The following is an 18,453-nucleotide window of genomic DNA, read 5'->3' as shown; positions in this document are numbered from 1 at the left end:
TGGTTTAGTCATAGTTTCATGAGAGTGTTTAAAAAGCAAAGATAAAAATGGGGATTTGTGACAAAAATTGTTATTGGGCTGTAAAACTGTTATAACCTGTCTGGTGAAGCAAAGACTGAAATCATCTCAGAATTAGAGCTTGTGCTTTTTATTGGTTTTTTACTTTTTCATAGCTGGAAGGGCACAATGTCTTCTCCAATCTGAGCTCCAGTGAATATGAGCAAGTCCTTGAGATCATCCGGAAAGCCATCATCGCCACAGACCTTGCCCTGTATTTTGGAAATAGGAAACAGCTTGAAGAGCTGCATCAGGCAGGAGCATTAAACCTTAAGAACCAAGCACACAGGTAAAGCAGCAGACCAGAATTAGTTCACTAGGATGTTAATCCTGGTGCACATTATTTCATTTGGATTTCTTTTGCATAGTTTGCTAACAGCTTATCAGCAGCAGAAAGTTAGTGCACAGGCAGTTAAGTGGTGGGAGAAAAATGAAGTGTAATAATTATGTTACTTAATTGTTATATCACTACCATTTATATTTTTGTTGTTATTGTTTTTTAAGCATGTTTTTTGAAAGATTGTTTCTTACTGGAAGCAAAGTCACTTTCACTTAATCACTGTATGGGAAAACATCTCTTAGCCTCTCCATAAAGCAGCTAACAAACCCAAAACATAATTTAATTGCCAGCTCAGCTGCTTTCACATAACTTTGTGACTTGATGAAACAGTTGACTCTAGAAGAAATCCAAGCCAAACAGAGAAACAAGAAAGAACTTGTATTTTATTCTTTGTGAATTAAGAAAGCCCTAAGTTTTAAAACTGAACAAAATATGTATATATTGATGTTCATGTATCCACAGCTCTTTTTGTCCACCAAAACATAGTATAATATATCCTGAATGACAGATACATCCCATAACAAGGTTGATTAAGATGTTCATACAGCACTACCATACTCCCTTCATTGGCGCTATACTGGAAAATAGATTGAACTTGTCTTGAACTAAGATGCAGCAAGATTAGAAAGGAAATACAGCAAGATATTAATCCATATTTCTGATTTCATTTGGAAAGGAACTTCACTGTTTGGATCTTTTTTAACTTTCTGAGGGGTTTTACAAGTTTTGTCAGTAGCTTTGAATAAATTATCACAACACTGTTGGAAGTGCTGTTATTAAAAGCTTAATTCACAGTATGGAATTGAAGTTTATCAGGCTTGAGTAAAAATCAAAATCTCAAAAAGACAAAGATATATAGTAGGTCCTGATAACTTCAAAATAAAACTTATGATGAATATTGAACTTTGTGGTTATAAAATTTAAATAAGCAACTTTTTAGACTATGATTGAATATTCTATTTTTAATTTTTTTTTATTCTACCTGCTTCCTTAGAGCGTATTCAGTACAAAATCAATACACACATTAGTTTTTAATATAGCTAAAGATTCCATGCCTTCTAATTTGTATCTGTATAGCAAAAGAAGTCATGTTCTAGAGTGCTAAATTTGGCATTTATGTGACTGATTAAACTTCATTTATAATGCAGAAAAATTATACTTTGCCATTTATCTATTAATTATTTTGTGAATGTGTGCATTTTCCATGGTAACGTGTCTGTTCACACAGTTTCTATGACTGCTGTCATAGTGGTGCGATAGTTAGCAAATTATTTGTTCTTTATGTGTAATACACATTAACAAAGAAGCAGGCATCCTTATTTGCCATCTTAAGTTCTCCAGGAGGTGGAAATCACATTATTTAATTCATTAGTTTGACAGTTATCTTTATAAAACTCATATATACTCAAACACTGTATATCTAAGGACTGGAAGACAAGTGCTAGAAAATAGCTTAAAATTTTTTTTTTTTTTGGTGTTTTATGCTAATAAACTTCAGAGACCCATAGATCTTGCTCAGTTATTCTGTGAAGGGCAGAGTAATGTGTAGAAGTCTTGTTCTGCTGGGTATGGAATTCATTCCACTAAAGCAGTGACTTCTATCTGATGACTGCAGCACTGGGGCTGTTGTGGATCTTGAGTAATTTTTTCAGAGAGAAATTGAGTTTGACAATCTGACACTAGCTGTTGCCAGAAGTAGGAATATGAACAACATACTTTTGAGAAGAAGTGAAGGAAGAAGAGCTTACCTGTAAATGGAGCTCCTTGAGAGTGACCTAGAACTTGTGTTTCCCCTTTTTGGAATATGTGTTCACTTTTCTTTAAATAATGGAAAGAAATGCAGCAACAGGATATGCCATTTTCTTTCCATAGGCTTGTACTTTATTTTCAGAAAATGAGAGGAAAGGCATAGTAGTTTCATAACAGGCATTCTTGTATACATTCCTATGAATGTAGTTATAAGTGGTGGAGAAAAGAAGGCGGGGAAATTTTTATATTGTTTCCACTTTATTGCAGATGGAACTGAAGAGTGGAAAATAAAAACATTGGAATATGGTAATTAAGTCCTTACCAAACTGAATTTACTGTTATTTTCTTCTAGAGACAGAGTGATCGGTCTGATGATGACTGCTTGTGATTTGTGCTCTGTAACAAAACTGTGGCCAGTTACCAGACTGACAGCCAATGATATATATGCTGAGTTCTGGGCTGAGGTACGTGTGTTTCTTGTGTTTTATCTCCTGCATTTAAATTTGGGAAGTATATTCTAACATACAGTGACCAAACAACAGAATATACAAGAAAATCTCTACCTTGTTATGAGTTTCTAAAGTGAAGGACCTATTTCTAGAGAGAAACCCAAACTATGAAAACAGCTTCCTTAAAAGGCACTCTTATAAACCTACAGTATGAATCCAAGAAATGCTACAGCAAATGTCACAAACCTTAAAATTTTTCTGATCTCAGCATTTGGAAATTTGTAAGCCAGATGAAGAGCTGGGTCTCAGAGATGGCAATCTGATTTTTAGTGTATTAAAAGTTACGCCACATATAAGATGTATTGAGAATTGAAACATGACATTGAGCTTTGCTAAAGTAATCATGTCCATAAATAAGGACTCAATCTCTAGCATTACTTTTGTCCAGGATTAAATTTTCTAATTGTTTAGTTTTTAAAGAGCAAATGTAACAACTTTGAGGATTTCAGCAAAAATATTCTGAGGGTGTTGCATGGAGTTGAATTATGTGGTTTTAGAACATATACTGTTTTCAAAAATGTTATTGCACATGTATCATAAAGTTTTGTTCTCTTCTGTTATGTGCCATGTGGAAGTCAGCAGAATTCAGTGGGCTTCTTTCCATTTTATATAGGTGCAAAATGGAAATCAGGCCCACAGAGTTGTTATTGTATGCATGTAATATGGAGGTTTTTGTCTTGCCTTGTACTTGTTATTTATGGAATTAAAGATATGCATGGCATGTGTTTGTGGTTTGTCTGTATTTAAAAATTCGAGTGCTTTTAGCTATGATCAACTCAGACTACAAATAGTCTGTAAAATGTAAACTTTATAAGCTCAAAAATCAAATTCTATATTCAGTTTCTGAAACATCAACACTGGCAAGTGAGTATTCTTGTAAGCAATATAATGGAGGTGTACTGTTGATGTGCCTCACAAAGTACAAACTCAACTTGTTTGGTTTACAAGACTTAAAAAATAAATTAGATGTAAGTCTTATGAACATAGTGGAGAATGAAGGATCAAACTAATTCTTCCTACTAAACAATATTAAAGATGGAATTATAGACATAGCTGAGCCTGTCCAAATGTAAAGCTATTCTCTTAGCCTAAGATGAGTTACTAAAAGTGCATTTTATATTACAGATTCATGGATCAAATTTAGATTAGAAATTTTTGAATTACTTTTTTCCTAGAATCAAAGATTCACAGTATATCAGGATGTCACGTAGGACCATATCATAGAATCAAAGAATGGTTTGGGTTGGAAAGGACCTTTAAGGTGATCTAGTTCTAACCCCCGTGCTATAGGCAGGGGTATCTCCCTTTTATATCAGGCTGCTCAAAGCCCCATCCAGCCTGGCCTTGAATGCTTTCAGGAAGGCGACATCCTCAGCCTCTTTGGGCAACCTGTTCCAGTGTCTCAGCACCCTCACAGTAATGAATTTCTTACTAATAGATCATGTCTGCCCTGATTTTTATTTTATTTTTATTTTTATTTTTTTTGTGAGATGTGAGCCACTGGGCAGTTACTAATCTTTCTTCAGTGTTTTCTAAGTAACGTATTATAAGTCATTCTATTTCTGTAGCTGTTCTGCAAGTATCACACACACACACACACACAAAAGCAGGGTTTCTCTAAAATCCTTTCTGATCATATTCATAACTGTGAAGATACAGGCAGTATTTTTATAGCTTCCTTTGTCTAGCATCATTTCATATATGTGTTTACACGTATTTAATGCAGGAAAACTTGTACTCCTAGTATTTGTGTTACAACTAAACAAAAGAAGATGCTTTGTTTTTGGTGGTTTTTTTTTGTTTGTTTGTTTTTGGTTTTTTTGTTGTTTTTTTTTTTTTTTTTTTTTTGCTACACGGATTGTCAGCCACTGACAGTGGTTCTCTGGAGTAGTTGTGGTACCTTCATTATTGGAAATATCCAAAATCCAAATGGAAAGTCCTGCAAAACTTGCTGTCAGTGACCTAGACCGGTAAACTGAATGGACTGGGTGGTCCTAAGAGTTCCTTCCAAATCTAAGCAATTCTATGGTTTTCAGATACCTTTTTCTTTCAAAATCAAATAATGAATATAATTCTGAACTTTCTTCATTTTTATTTTTATTTCTTCCTCAGAGCTGACCTTGATTATTGGTAATGAATGAGATAAAAAGATGTAGTTTTCTTTTTCACAAAGATCTGGTCTTTGGGTTGTTGCTGTTCTCAGAGTGTCCTTCTTATGCACTTAGATGCATTAAGGTACTTAAGAAGGCTGTTTGGCATGCAATTTTATCAAAATATGCTCCTCATCTTTGGTCATAGAAATTTGTTTTGTTGACAAAGAGGGTACATTATAAATTCATCTTCCTCAATCAGCTTTTCCTTGGATAGGTGAGTAGTGTTCTGCTGGTAATTGTATTGGAGTGCTTCAAACAGGTAACGTTTTCAAAGGCGATACTATCTGTGAGTCGACAGGTTGTGTTTTTTTTCCTTCCAACTGCTCCTTTTTTATGGATAGGCCTTTGCAAAGAAGGAAAATATGAGTACATTGAGTCAAAAAAATAGATTTTCACCTTAAGTGTTTTTCTGAGATTGTGTTACTCTGGTACCTTGCATTATTTTAATTTCTGGATTTTCAGATCCACATGCAGTAGGACATGGGAAGTAATTCTGATCTTAGTACTCTAAAATTTTGTTTTCCAAATCTCTTCTCCAGGGTGATGAAATGAAAAAAACAGGTATTCAACCCATTCCTATGATGGACAGAGACAAGAAAGATGAAGTCCCTCAGGGTCAAGTATGAACTCTCTCTGTAAAATTATACTTGTTTTATAGTGTTAAAAGAAGTATTGGAAAAACTTTTTATATATTAACAAATGTTGCATTTTATGCCAGGGTATGTGGTTTGCTAAATTCTGTGCTCTGTATGCAAAACAGAATGTTATGGGTTTTCTTAAGTGGCAGCAGAAAATTTGTTTTCAGAGACATTATTGAAATGACAGAATGTTTTTTCTTTCTGTCTGAAGTCACTATACAACATAACTGTACTTCCTTTATAATAATAAGGCTTAAGGAATGATTTAGACATGATACAATCAATATTTCTGACGTGGAAATGATCACGCAGTTTCAGAAAGAATAATTGAAGTTTTTCTCCTGATTATTAGTGTTCTTTTTGTTCTTGTAATTTCCAGTGCAGCTATTTACACCTTGTTGTCTTTTTACTTTCCATTCTTACTTTGCCATTCTTTCATTCCTCTTAACAAAGGCTCTGTGAATAGGTAGCAGGCCTCTGGCAAAATTGTATATATGAAAACTTAAGTAACTTTTGGATACACTGCGTCCTTCCCTATCTGGCAAAGTTGGTAAAAGGAGGTAAAAAAAAATACTAAGGAGCCTCATAAGTACATCAAAGTTTTAAGAAGTGTCAGAAAACCAAAAGACTAAATTTATGACAAGTTACAGGACTTTCAATACTGACCACAGATTTGAAAAGACAAATGTCACTCTTCTGGCATGTGGTCATATGGCATATCTAATATATCATGCCATTTTAATGTGCAAATAAGTTCAGGTGTTCACTGGCATTAATGAATGGCACATGGATTAAAGACTGTCTTCAAGATAAATCAATAGCAAAAGATGAAATGGGTCAGGATGTGAAGGTTTTTTCTTAAGTATTTTTAATGTCTGTCCAAGTGGTTACGTGGGCATCAGTTATGTGGCAATATGTCATTAATACAAGAGGTTTGTGGTCCACAACCAAATTCAGACATTGGTGATTGTGTTCTGCTACCTTTGATAGCTCTGTGGCCTTCCGAAGACACTGGGTGAAAGATCATTATTTTGGAAAGCTTTAAGAAATAATCAAAACAATGTTAGTAAAGTTCTTTAAGTACTCAAATGAAAAACAGCTTGGCCCTGTAGCAGGACAGAGGCACTCACACATCTATGGTTCTTCATTATTCAGTCCTCTAAATTGAAAATTGCTCTAGATTAATTATTTGATAAGCAAGATTATGGAAAAATTTTTATTCTGAAACATAACTCTGTATGTTCAATCATATTTTAGCATAAATCTATTACCCTTACTGTAATAAGAAATTGGCAGTAATTATTTAAATTCATGTGTATAAGCCCAATAAGAAGAGAATCATTTTTCTGTAGTTGGTTTATTTTTCCACACACTGTATTTGTTATCTTTGAACATCTTGGAAAGTATACAGTTTTACAATTCATGCTTCTTAGCATTTATTAAAGAATTGCTAGTAAGGTGAAAGTACAGATCTAAGAAAAAAGCTTTTTTTTTTTTTTTTTTTTTTTTTTTTTTTCTCTTTAAGACACGATGAGTATTGTTGCAAGAACTGTCTTTGTAGGTTCTTCTACTCTGTGTTCTGATGTGTACTTCTTTATAGTATAACAGTAAAATTTTAACATCCCCCCTCAAAAAAAGGTTGAAAACCAATTTGAGAGTGTAGCTGTAGCTTCTGTGTCTCACAACAGTGTTACAGCAAAATGTGAGATTTAGAACATAGATAGTACAGTGAAAGTAACCATGCCTATGTTCCTGTAGAGGCAGAAGAATTTAATGAAGCATTATCATCCATTTCCTTAGGCTCCAACAGAAAGTACTAATGAGTTTAGAATCCTGTATTTTTATGTGGATTTTAATTAAAGCATTAACACCTTATTTAAATGACAGTTATGTTTAAGAAAAGAGGATTTGTATAAACATGCAATCTCTGAAAAAATAATTATGCCTCAAATACTTATCTTTGATGAAAATAGTTGTAGTTGGCATTTTGTCTCGCTTGGGTAGTTGGATCAGTCAGTCTCCCATCACCCTCCTTTTCTACTCTTCCCTTGAGAATTAAGCAGTGTTTGTGGTCATACCAAGACTGCACATTCAAAGTGTATTTTCTTCTTTGGCTTCTACTGGACTCGTGAATGTCACTCATCTTCACAGCCACAGAGTTTTGAAATCTTTGAGGGGAATAGAAAAGTCAAAACTATGCAGCAACTTAAAAGACTCGAGCCATTCAAAACTTAGCTCAGAAATTTACTTATTTAGATTGAAAATTAGAAGTTTACTTTTATGCAAGGATTAAAATATTAGGAGTGATTTCATTGTTTAAGTGCTTCAGTGTGAACATTAAAAATCCATCTGTCAAAGCTATAAATATATTTAGTATGCGTAGTGGAAGAGGCAATAGCAGTTTGTTTCAGAAGCAAAAGATATTTCCTAGTTCTTCTTTGTTATACATCTTAGGATATATGTACGCTGCCTCTCCCATGGTGACTTCAATAGATCATTTGTACCTGAGTGAAATGGAGGCTTTCTGTCTAGCCACAGGCAATGTAAAACTCAGTCTGGAGTTATTTATTAAGATAACCCAAGCCTTTTACCAAAGGGATTTGTGTGAGTTTACTCTTGTCAGAAATTTAAACTGCTGCAAATGAGCATTTTTAGTTAGCTGATCTTTATTCAGAATCCAAACCAGTTAGTTGTTGTTGTTGTTTGTTTGTTTTGTTTTCCTTTTCTCTTTCGTTGAGGTACATTTTAACCTTAAAGATCTTTCAAGGCTTCGAAAAAAGATGCTTTGTTTCAAATACTGGAGCTCCATAAAGAAGATTATCTGGAACGTACTGTAAATTTATTTACCTATCTTGAAGTCGTTCACATTTTGCAGTAGCAGCACACTTCTCTTTAAGAAGTCTACAGTGTGACTGTACCTATCATCCCACTCATATTTTTTGTCAGATATGGAGCAATCTGCTATTTTCCAGTAAAATATAACTAGCTCCCTCAGCAAACCAACAACCAAAAAAAAACTCAGATGAAAAAAAAACACCTGAAACACATAGGATGAAAGAAATGCAGTATGCAAAGCAGAAAACTGCTTCTTTTAAGATGAACAGACTTGACTATGACTGCTGATGAACTGACAAGCCTTGCCTTCTGGCCTAATGCAGTTTCTTTCCATCAGTTACACTGTAATTACTTTAAATCTGACATAGATTCTTAGGTCAGAAAAATGTATTTTTTTAAAGTACAAAAGTGGACTTGTTTATGTAACAGTATGGGAGGAATTTTCCTATTGATGGAGGTAAGGACAATAAAGGCAAGACTTACTTTGATTTCTGAAAAAGAACCAATGCTTAGACTACTACATAGAGATATATTTTTTAATCAGATATTTTGGTTGCAGTACAGCATGTCATATATCGCTATCAAGCATTTGCAAACTCTCTCCCTAAGAAAGGGAACATGGAACATGAACGTGGACTATAGTGACTGTCATGAGAGTAAATGAAAGGTGTTACAGTGAATTTTAGCTGTCGTCCTTGATTTTATGAATAGTATTTCTAAAAATACCCACTTTGCATGATAAATCAATTGCAGTAAGGTAGCAGTCATAGGATGGTAAGCCTACATTAATTATATATCATTGGCTCATTCTCTGAGTAAGTTTCTATGATATTGGTAAAAGTATATCACTCCACTGCATATATGAAAAGAAAACAGGAACTTTACAAGGGTGCAAAGGCTGTAGCATGTCAGGTAAACTGAGCTATGAAATACATACTCTAGAGGATATCAGAAAAATCCAGAACTCATTGTATTTTGGATATTCTGAGCAACTTTTCTGCTTTTTAAATGTTTGGTTTTTTTTCATAACACAAATGTCTTCCTGTCACTTCTGCCACCAAAAAGCCAGATAGATCCTGAGAAATATCAGTTAAATCAGTCAAGAGTAAAAGATCTTGCAGAAAATCCTATCCGAAACAGGCATCTTAATCATTAGAGAGAGGCAAGAAAGCAACTGTGTAATTATTAGTCTCTTCACTGTTAGTGTTTCATTTTAATGTCTTTGCATATTAAGGTGAGAGGTGTAAGTGTGAATTCCTAACATAAGCAGTAATTAAGTAAGCATTCAATGTCGTAGCTCTAGTTGGCTGTTTACTTTCAGAGTTTTAATTTGGCAACATTTAATTTTTGTTCATTGCTATTTTTCATAGATTGGATTCTACAATGCTGTAGCCATCCCATGTTACACCACACTTGCACAGATCTTTCCTCCAACTGGGCCACTACTCCGAGCATGCAGGTGAGTAAATGTGTAAGGTTTTGCATAGCAGGCAGCTTGGTTAAAGAAAAAGCAAACTAGTTTTTCTGGAAATACACACTTTTAATTTGGGAATTTGCGTGCAGCTAAATGGGGATATATTTCTCATGGTAATTTATGTAGAAACCCAGAGGCAATAACTACTGACTGGGACTGTCCAACACAGATCTACAGACACAGCTGATTAAAATGAGCTTGATGCTAAAAGCATTTAGAGGGAAACAGGTTCAGCGATTATGTATCTCTGTCTCATGTGGTTCAGAGCAATTTCACTCTGTCATTTTTATTTCAACATGATACTCACAAGTAAGACAGGCAGAAAACAAGAATTCTATTTCATGAAAAAAAAAGTAGTTTTTGCATGTCATTTAATTTTGTATCTGAACATTTCTGTTAGAATACAGAGAAAAAATAGTGTCCCAACGTAGAATAATCAGTAACTTGGAGCATAGGGATGTGAAATGTAGGAAAGAAAAATGTAGCCTTGACCTTTCAATCATCAAGAACATAGTTGTAGAATGCAACAGTGACATGAAAGACAAGGCAGGCACTGTCAACCATGAAGATTTTTACAACCATAGGGCGCAGGCTCTTCTCTGGTGAAAATGCATAATTAATCATAGTGAATATGTTAAAAAACATTTTCTTGTAGCTGAGAATTTTCTCTATCCAATAGTGTGTTTGTGCTCTTTATAGCTTTTCTAGTTTCCATGGTGGGGGGGGAAAAAAAAAGAGGCATTATTTTTGGAGCAATCTATCTACACACACACACACACATATATATATATATATATTTTTTTTTTGAGAATGAGGGAAAGTGATTTTTCTTCTAAATTTAACCAAATATTTTTAAATAGTTTTCCATGTGTCTACAGGTTTCTGATTTGTTGCTGGAATAGATACAGTTTACAAGTAGTTTAGCTGAATTTCTCATCATTACTTTACCAGTTTTGGGAAGGGGACCTGGAAATAGTGACAGTTTAGTTTTTCTAATCCATAGTATTTGATTGTATTTATTGAGCTTCAGTGTTATATTGATGCTGGTTTCGTGTCTTCCAGTTGGCCTTGGAGCAAACAAAGGTCAGGTTAATGTGTGCTTGCAGAAAATGATATAGGTGTTCCCCTAGAGGGCACCAGCTTTCTTTGGTAGACTTTCTTAGACCCTTTCTTCCCCCACTGCCAGAAAATGCAACATTTTCTCTTCTTGTTTGTTTGTTGTATTTCCAGTTCATAATTTGCTGTTTTTATCAACTGTTTCAGCAGATCTGTGACGTAAAAATCATGAGAATGAATGCTAGATTTGGTCCATAGGTTGCAAAATATGGTTTATGTTATTTATCATTAACATAGCCTTCCAAGTCACAGTAGTGATACGAATGTGCACCAAGAAACATTATGTGTCTATAATCCCTTTGTGTCATAAGAATTCTATCAGCTAAATTTCTCAGTATTTTTTATTGCTTGCAAACTGAAGTCTGGACTTGGGAGTTGGTCAGGCTGAGACCATGAAAACAAAATCTGTCTTGAGGAAGAGGCATTCTTTTGCTGTAGTAGATTGATAGGTATATCTCCACCCTAGTAATTGCAGATTAATGTTATGATGTTGGTATGCAACATCTTACATGCTGTCAGGCAGCCCCTGTGCAGAAGTTTCAGAAGACTTAATGTGTTTCTGTGGTTTCTGGTGAAGGAAGTTTCCTGGCAAGAGTTCCAATCCCTCTAGCACCTCCAGACTGCTGCTTCAGACATGGGTCCAGCTGGGTTTCCTCTGCAGCCAGGAGAGCTATGAAATTGTAATAGATACAGGTGCTAACCTCTAGCTCCAGTGCTCATTCTGAAGAAGTTGTGCCATAGGCTTATATATAGGTCAACAGGTATGCTATCTGCACAGGATTATAAAATGGGATAACTTAAAACAAAGGATGAAAGAATATAATGATAAAAGCTTGGTGACACACTAGCACTTTTATTCATAAAGCTACATCATGAAGTGCAGTACAACAGAGAATATAACTAGGAAGAAATCTCATTCAACTTAGAGTGTTTTCCTCTCTGACTTTTTTGTATCTCCAGGGACAATCTCAACCAATGGGAGAAAGTAACGAGAGGTGAGGAAGCCTTTATATGGATTACTTCCCAGTCCATTGCTCCTGGAACCTCAGATTCACTTCCTGTGAAGACTGATGACTGAACAGCAGCAACAGATTGCTTTAACCCTAAAAGCATCCATTTGGGAGTTGGTTTTGTTTGTTTGTTTGTTTGTTGTTTTTTTGTTTGTTTGTTTTTAATTTTCTTTTTTTTGACAAAAGAAAAGGAAAAGCTACAAAATGCTAACTAAGAAGTAAATCTGCCTATGAAGGTAACACCCATGGCGTTTCCTCAGCTAAATGACTCTGGCAGCCAATCTTCTGATCTACACCAGTGACACAACATGAACACAGTGAAAAATGACACCCAGATGTTTTGGAATCAGCTATCAAAAGAGAACTAACAACTTGTGAAAATAAAGACTGGCCTTATCTCATGGGCTACATTGCTGAGGCCTTAATTTAAAACTGAAGGGGGACAAAAATCTTAGGGGGTACTTCTAAATTGTATCTTTCTAGTAAGGGTTTCAATGGTACTTTTATTATACTGTACTGTGGCTGGCTTTAACACCAGTGTCACTTGGGAGTTCTTGGCTATAAATAGAACAATATACCTATTGCTAGTGTGAATGTTTATGTGTGATCTACTTGTAATCAGTTTGAACTCCAGCAGAATCCTTGGAGACTATAATTCATGCTTAGGTTATGGTGAATTCTCTTGCTGCAAACAAAAGAGAAACAACATTCAGGTTAAAGGTTTACAGTACTTCATTAAGTGTCATGATACAAATTGTCTGTCACCCACAAAGCAAACATTGGAAGAACTAGATAACTCCTCCCTTTAAACACTGGAAGTTCTGGATGTTTATCTCCAATAAGGAGAGGTATATGGGCATAGTTCTGGTTGGAGTTTTCATATCCATAGTGACAGAAGCCTCAGATTAAAATGTAAATGTGACAGCAATGATTTCCTTGCCTAGCTTACCGATAACTAAAGTCAACATATTTATTGCTACCTGCTGAGTTGTATTCCAAAAGGTATTAGAAACATACCTGAAGTATGCTATCTGCTGGAAACAAAAGCCCTGTCAGAAAAGTCAAGCCTCAGAAGAGGAACTGTGGTACCATCACAATAAATCAAAAGATTTTGTATAGACTAGCTTTTGTGTTGCACAGTAACACTGCATGTCTCCTACTGCTCTTTCCCCCATCCTAAGATGAGTGAAATTGGGGAAACTTTTCCCTTTTTTCATTTGCTTTTTTTTTCCCTTAGTTCAGCAAAATGTCAAGACTTGGAACTGCCTTTCTCAGCGAAAGAATAGCTGACGGAAGAAAACTACTCTAAAATACTGTGTTTACAGTTCTGTGCTTCAGTTAGGCTTCAGCCTTAACATTTTATGCACAGACTTTAGGACCTTACATTTAATGCCACTCTTTTGAACTTAGTGCAATTGTACAGAGTATGTTTAAAGAACATTTATTTTGCCTTCATCTTTTTCTTGAAAATGATGAAAAAAAAAATCTTTGTATTGATCCACACAGTAGGTCTTTGTATACTTTTCACATACAGCCCCTACTGCATTAGATGCTTTTTCACAGACAAAACACTCTTGTAGTGATTCTGTGATAACACATCCTTTTGCGTAACTGTAACTGATAATAGTAGTAATGAAGACAGAACACAAATTCTCTCATGTGTTTTGAGCTGTATCGTTCTAATTAGCGTGCCATCTTCAGAGTTTCATTTGGGTGACTTGAACTCTTGAGTTTTGCCTTCTGTTATGGTCGAGCACATACCAGTGTATGTACATGTGTACAGTATGTGATGCATAATCACATAATGTATAACTGAACCTAGGCCTTTGCATTAAGCAGATATCCCAGAGGTTGGAAATATTAATATCAATATTAAATTATTTGTTTGACACAGGTTACCTAGCAGCAGCCCCATAGTTCTTTTCAGTTGTATAGTCAATTCTAAGTGCAGAAATTCATTGTTAACCACAGTAAATTGAGTAATAAAAAAGGCAGGAAACAATTACACCAATGTAGAATGGGTAGTATCTCATGCTGTCTTCTGCTTTACTCCTTAGCAGTTCTGCTTTAATGAAATCGAGCACCTGCTAAGCACTTGAGATACGGAGAATGGTTCCTAATTGACATTGAAATCATCCAAATATATGGTGACAACAAAAAGATTTTCCGAAATTCAGACACCCCAGCAACTAAACTGAACACTTTTTCTTTGCGAGCTATTTGCTGTTATTCTGCCTGTTTTTGAATGCTGAACTTACAACCTTTGCAAAAATAGTTCTAATCACACTGTGTCTGTGTTAAGGGGTTCTTAATCCATCTTTTAGTCATTGTCAGCAGTAAAGGCAATTTTGCTAGTTCTGCCACTTAACATTCAAAATATTTCACAGCATCATTCAGTGTTTTACATGTTGAATTTTGTAAGTACTGATACAGAAGACAAATCCCTAACAAATGTATCAAATTGGCAATAAGTTGTACTACCAGTGTCTCAAGTCAATCAGATGATTTTTCTAATACAGAACTCTCCAGACCACATTTGTTATAGCACAATGTCTCTTAGAATTAAAAACTTTGGTTCCGGTAATTGTGGTTGGCTTTCCTGGTGATTGTAACAAAAAACTTGTTTTTGTTAGCAGCTAAACTAATAAAATCAGCCATAGTGGCCTGTGTTTTCAAAGCAAATTCAGCCTTAGCATGTAAAGAGTGTAGATTCAGACATGCAAATTTGTTGTGGAAAAAAAACACCCCTAAATCAGTACTCCCAAAGCCAAAATCAACAAAAATCAGAACTTTAAAGTTGCATTTAAATTTCACAGCTTGAGTACATTTGAGTTTTGTTTGAGGTTTAATACACTGAGATTTAATTGTTCAGACTTCAGAAATCTGCCTCATTAAACTAAACTTCCAGAAGCTATTTTGATCCTGCTAAAACCCGATGATGTATAAAATGAATAAGAATGAATAAAAAAACCTAACAGGGCTTTTTATTTGTTTTTTCCCTAGAAGTGTTAGACCCTGTACTCCCAGAACAACATTATTTTCATTAGTGGTTTGGACTGGTTTTTTGCTTCTAAGTCCTGGACAAGTAAAAGGACTAATTGAAGCCATACCTGAGCATTTCTAATCTGCTGTGAAACAATGCCTGGAAGGTATGCACTAAGTGGGAAAAATAGTTGACATAGCATGATATTCATCTGATCTGTTGCATATTTTATTAGTGCAATGACAGAAACATTGTTGTTATATTCAGTCCACAAATTTTGTAACATAGTACGTAATTTAGTTATTTCATTAGAGAAATGCAGTAGTGTTTTTAGCGGGACTATATGCTAAAGTGTATTTATGTTGGAGGGGACATGCAGTGTGGAATTCATCTTTTTATGTGGTGCAGTCTTGTTTCATGTGTTTAAACTTGGAATAGTGTGATGCTATGACTGCATTTAGGCCATGTAGTGTTAAAATTGTAGGGACTGCAGATAGCAACATTCACATTAAAATAGAGATCGCCCAATGCTCAAAACAATTATGACTCTCTCTAAATAATGCATTTGCCTCTAACACTGTGACACAGGAACAGTTCTGTGAAGTGGTACAAATCCGTTTCTTCATTCTCAACACAGAAGAGACTTTCTGCACACTATTACAAGGAAGTTCGCATTCAAACTAGGTTATATATCCCAATCCAGCAAAGGCACATCACAACTCTTATTTTGCTTTCTGACCAAAAACTGTGCTCGATTGTAATACGGGTGTATACTCTGTCAAAATACCTAAAACTATGGACTGCTTTCTAGGGTAGATCAAACTGATTTGTAGAGTAGATTCATATATATTCAAAATTCAGGTTGGGCTGTTACGTGGAGAAGAAAGAACTTCAAGTTAACATTCAACTTTAATACATTTAGTGAGCTGAAAGATTTGTTTTATATATATATATATTTACACACACACACACATATATATATATATGATACATATAAACTATCTTTGTAAAAAAGAAAAACAAAAAATATGCAAGTGCAATAATTTAAAGAGGTCTTAACTTTGCATTTATAAATTATAAATACTGTACATGGTGTGTAATTTTTTTCATGTATTCATTTGCAGTCTTTGTATTTAAAAACAAACCTAAACCTTTACTATTACGTTTGTACAATAGAACAGTAAGCATTTATTATGATATAGTTAAGTTGTAAATAAATTCACAGACCAAACAGCCAGTACATATGCATATATGGGTGTCCTATTGTGAAACCTGTTTTTGCTTTTACTGCTGACTTTAGCACAGCAAGACTACTTCTGTGGATATGTAATTATACATATAAATATATGTATGATACATAAGATATATTTAGAAATGTTCATAATTTTAATGGATATATCTATACATATTCTTTGGTGTGAATATTACTGAATACAGAGTTTTTTTTAATATTATTTTTCATGTTTATTTTGGCTATTATTGGGAATGGAAGTGAGGTATGGGAAGTGTGTGCGTGTATGTGTGTGCATGTATGCATGCGTTTGTGTTTGTATCTCATGAGTAAACCACAGGAAAACTGCAATCAAAACATACTGGAGTCATTTAACAAGGCGGTGTCTGCTTTTTTCCTGTAATTGCAGTTTAGCGCTTATAAAATGTTTCTCAATAGAAATCCATTGTTTTTTATATATAATCACGTATTGTGAGTTCACCTTGCCGCAAAGAGATTCACTTTCCCATCTGCCCTCCTACTGCAAAGGAGGAGGCCTTGCTGCTGATGTACTTTCACACAGATCCTTGCCTTGCTGCTGCCAAACAAACATGTAGCTAATAAAGAATCACTGGCTGCCTTTTGGGAGTTATGCAGACTGAGATGCTGAATTAACAAAAAATAATCTTGCACCCAAGTGTACAGGATACAGGGCTTTGACAGTCAGCAGTACCTTGAAATACAAGCTAAGTTCAAAGAACCAGAGGACAATGTTGTGAAAAATTCTGTGGCAAATACTTTTAAAATAGGTGTGCAAAAATAAGGAAAGGAATCTAATGTGTTTATCTGCCTGGTACAGTCATTTTCTTCAAAAATGTCTTGCACAGTTCACGCTCAATAAACAGAGCATTCAACATGTATAGCTCTCAAAGTGGCCTTATGTCTCCAGGAGTCTATATGACACTTTGATTCTCAGTGACAGACATCACGCTTGGGATAGAGGCTCCAGCCTGAGCTCACACTCTTAGTGTCAGAACAGACTCTAAATGTTCCTGGTCTCTGTCCCCACTGAAGGAACTTGGAACATTGAGAGCACAGCTTGGACAGTAAGAAGATTCCAGAGTAACTGTTTAACTACTGCCCATTATTGTCAACAACAAGTTTAACAAAATATTCCTTGGTTTGGGTTATTTGACTAACACTTCCACAGATCTCTGCTGTGAGTAATGTGCTGGAAAGGCTCACTCTTGTGATGGAACAGAAACTACAGTGATTTAATGCATTTGTTAGGGATTATTCTTTTACGTTTAAACTTATGAATACTTTTGGAGGACAAGAACTACGGGAGGAATGTTTCTGTGAAAGCTATTAATTGGGTCCTTTCCACCTGTTTCTGTACTGTACTGTTGGCAAGAAACTGTGGGCTAAATTCAATTCCTTTCTGGTCAAGGTTCTCAAACTGATGGCAATCAATCAGATGCTTTTTCATATTTTGCTTGTTACGCAGATGGCTCTTATAGCAGAGCATGGCGCTTTGCCAGCGATGGCCACTGTACAGCCTGTATGCTTTCTCTAACACTTTTTGGTCATATGTTATTGAAAACATCATCGGAGACTTATAAAAGCAAACTCTGAATATATTCCCATGTAATTATAGCAAAAATATTTAAATGAAAAATTAACCCCACCTGAAGCTTATGGATATCTGGGGAGAAACTAGTCGTTCCAGTGAGCTGTGAATCAGGCTACACTGTGAATGTTCAAATGGTCTGTAAAGTACTTATGCTTGTTTGGGTCAATTGTATTGGCAGGTGACTTCAATGGGTTTCACTTGATCAACACGTGCTGGAGATTACTTCACTGCACATTGCGCAGAACTCAAGTTTCTAAGGAATAAATATCTTTTTTGTATTGTTTTTTGTTGGAGTGCCTGCACAATAGGATGCAAAAATCAGAATGATTCCTTTTTGAAAGCCATCTTCCATGATTTTTTTTTTGTGTGTTGCTATCTTTATTGGTACAAACGGATCAGAGGGAACTGACCCAATGTTCAGAGGTAGTTGCTATTCTATTCAGTGAGGCATTGGTTGTAGCCTTCGTATGTCCCACACTACAGGATATGTAAATCCCAGGACCATCAGTCCCAGAAAAGCAAGATGTTCTTTACTGTAGACTTCAGTGAGCATTTTACATGGAAAATAAGCATCCTGTGAGAGATTTGAACGTTTGCTATTTGAACGCTTCTAAGTCAACTGTTTGAAATCAGTAGATGGAACTTGCTAATAAGGTTGGCAAGTTCCTCATTTGTTGCTTTTTTTCCCTTCCTGCTCTTTTGTCCTATTAATTTACTTTCATGTTGGAGCATTTTTTTTTTCTTCT

The 18,453-nt window shown here is 35.1% G+C and overlaps 1 protein-coding gene across 5 annotated transcripts in view; it reads left to right on the top strand.

Moving 5' to 3' along the window:
* The window catches only part of PDE10A (phosphodiesterase 10A), a 343,005-nt gene extending 326,687 nt beyond the window's left edge, over positions 1–16,318 (top strand). For all 5 annotated transcript variants that reach the window (XM_072331205.1, XM_072331204.1, XM_072331208.1 and 2 more), the window contains 5 exons: positions 174–346; positions 2,499–2,610; positions 5,348–5,428; positions 9,652–9,740; positions 11,832–16,318. In XM_072331205.1, coding sequence (XP_072187306.1) covers positions 174–346; positions 2,499–2,610; positions 5,348–5,428; positions 9,652–9,740; positions 11,832–11,949 — 573 coding nt within the window. In that variant the 3' untranslated portion in view covers positions 11,950–16,318. The remainder of the gene's footprint in view (positions 1–173; positions 347–2,498; positions 2,611–5,347; positions 5,429–9,651; positions 9,741–11,831) is intronic.
* The last annotated feature ends 2,135 nt before the right edge of the window (positions 16,319–18,453 follow it).

Source organism: Excalfactoria chinensis, chromosome 3, assembly GCF_039878825.1.
Source record: "Excalfactoria chinensis isolate bCotChi1 chromosome 3, bCotChi1.hap2, whole genome shotgun sequence".
Taxonomy (NCBI): Eukaryota; Metazoa; Chordata; class Aves; order Galliformes; family Phasianidae; genus Excalfactoria; species Excalfactoria chinensis.
The sequence above is the reverse complement of the archived record's forward strand: the minus strand, read 5'-3'. Positions and strand labels throughout refer to the sequence as shown.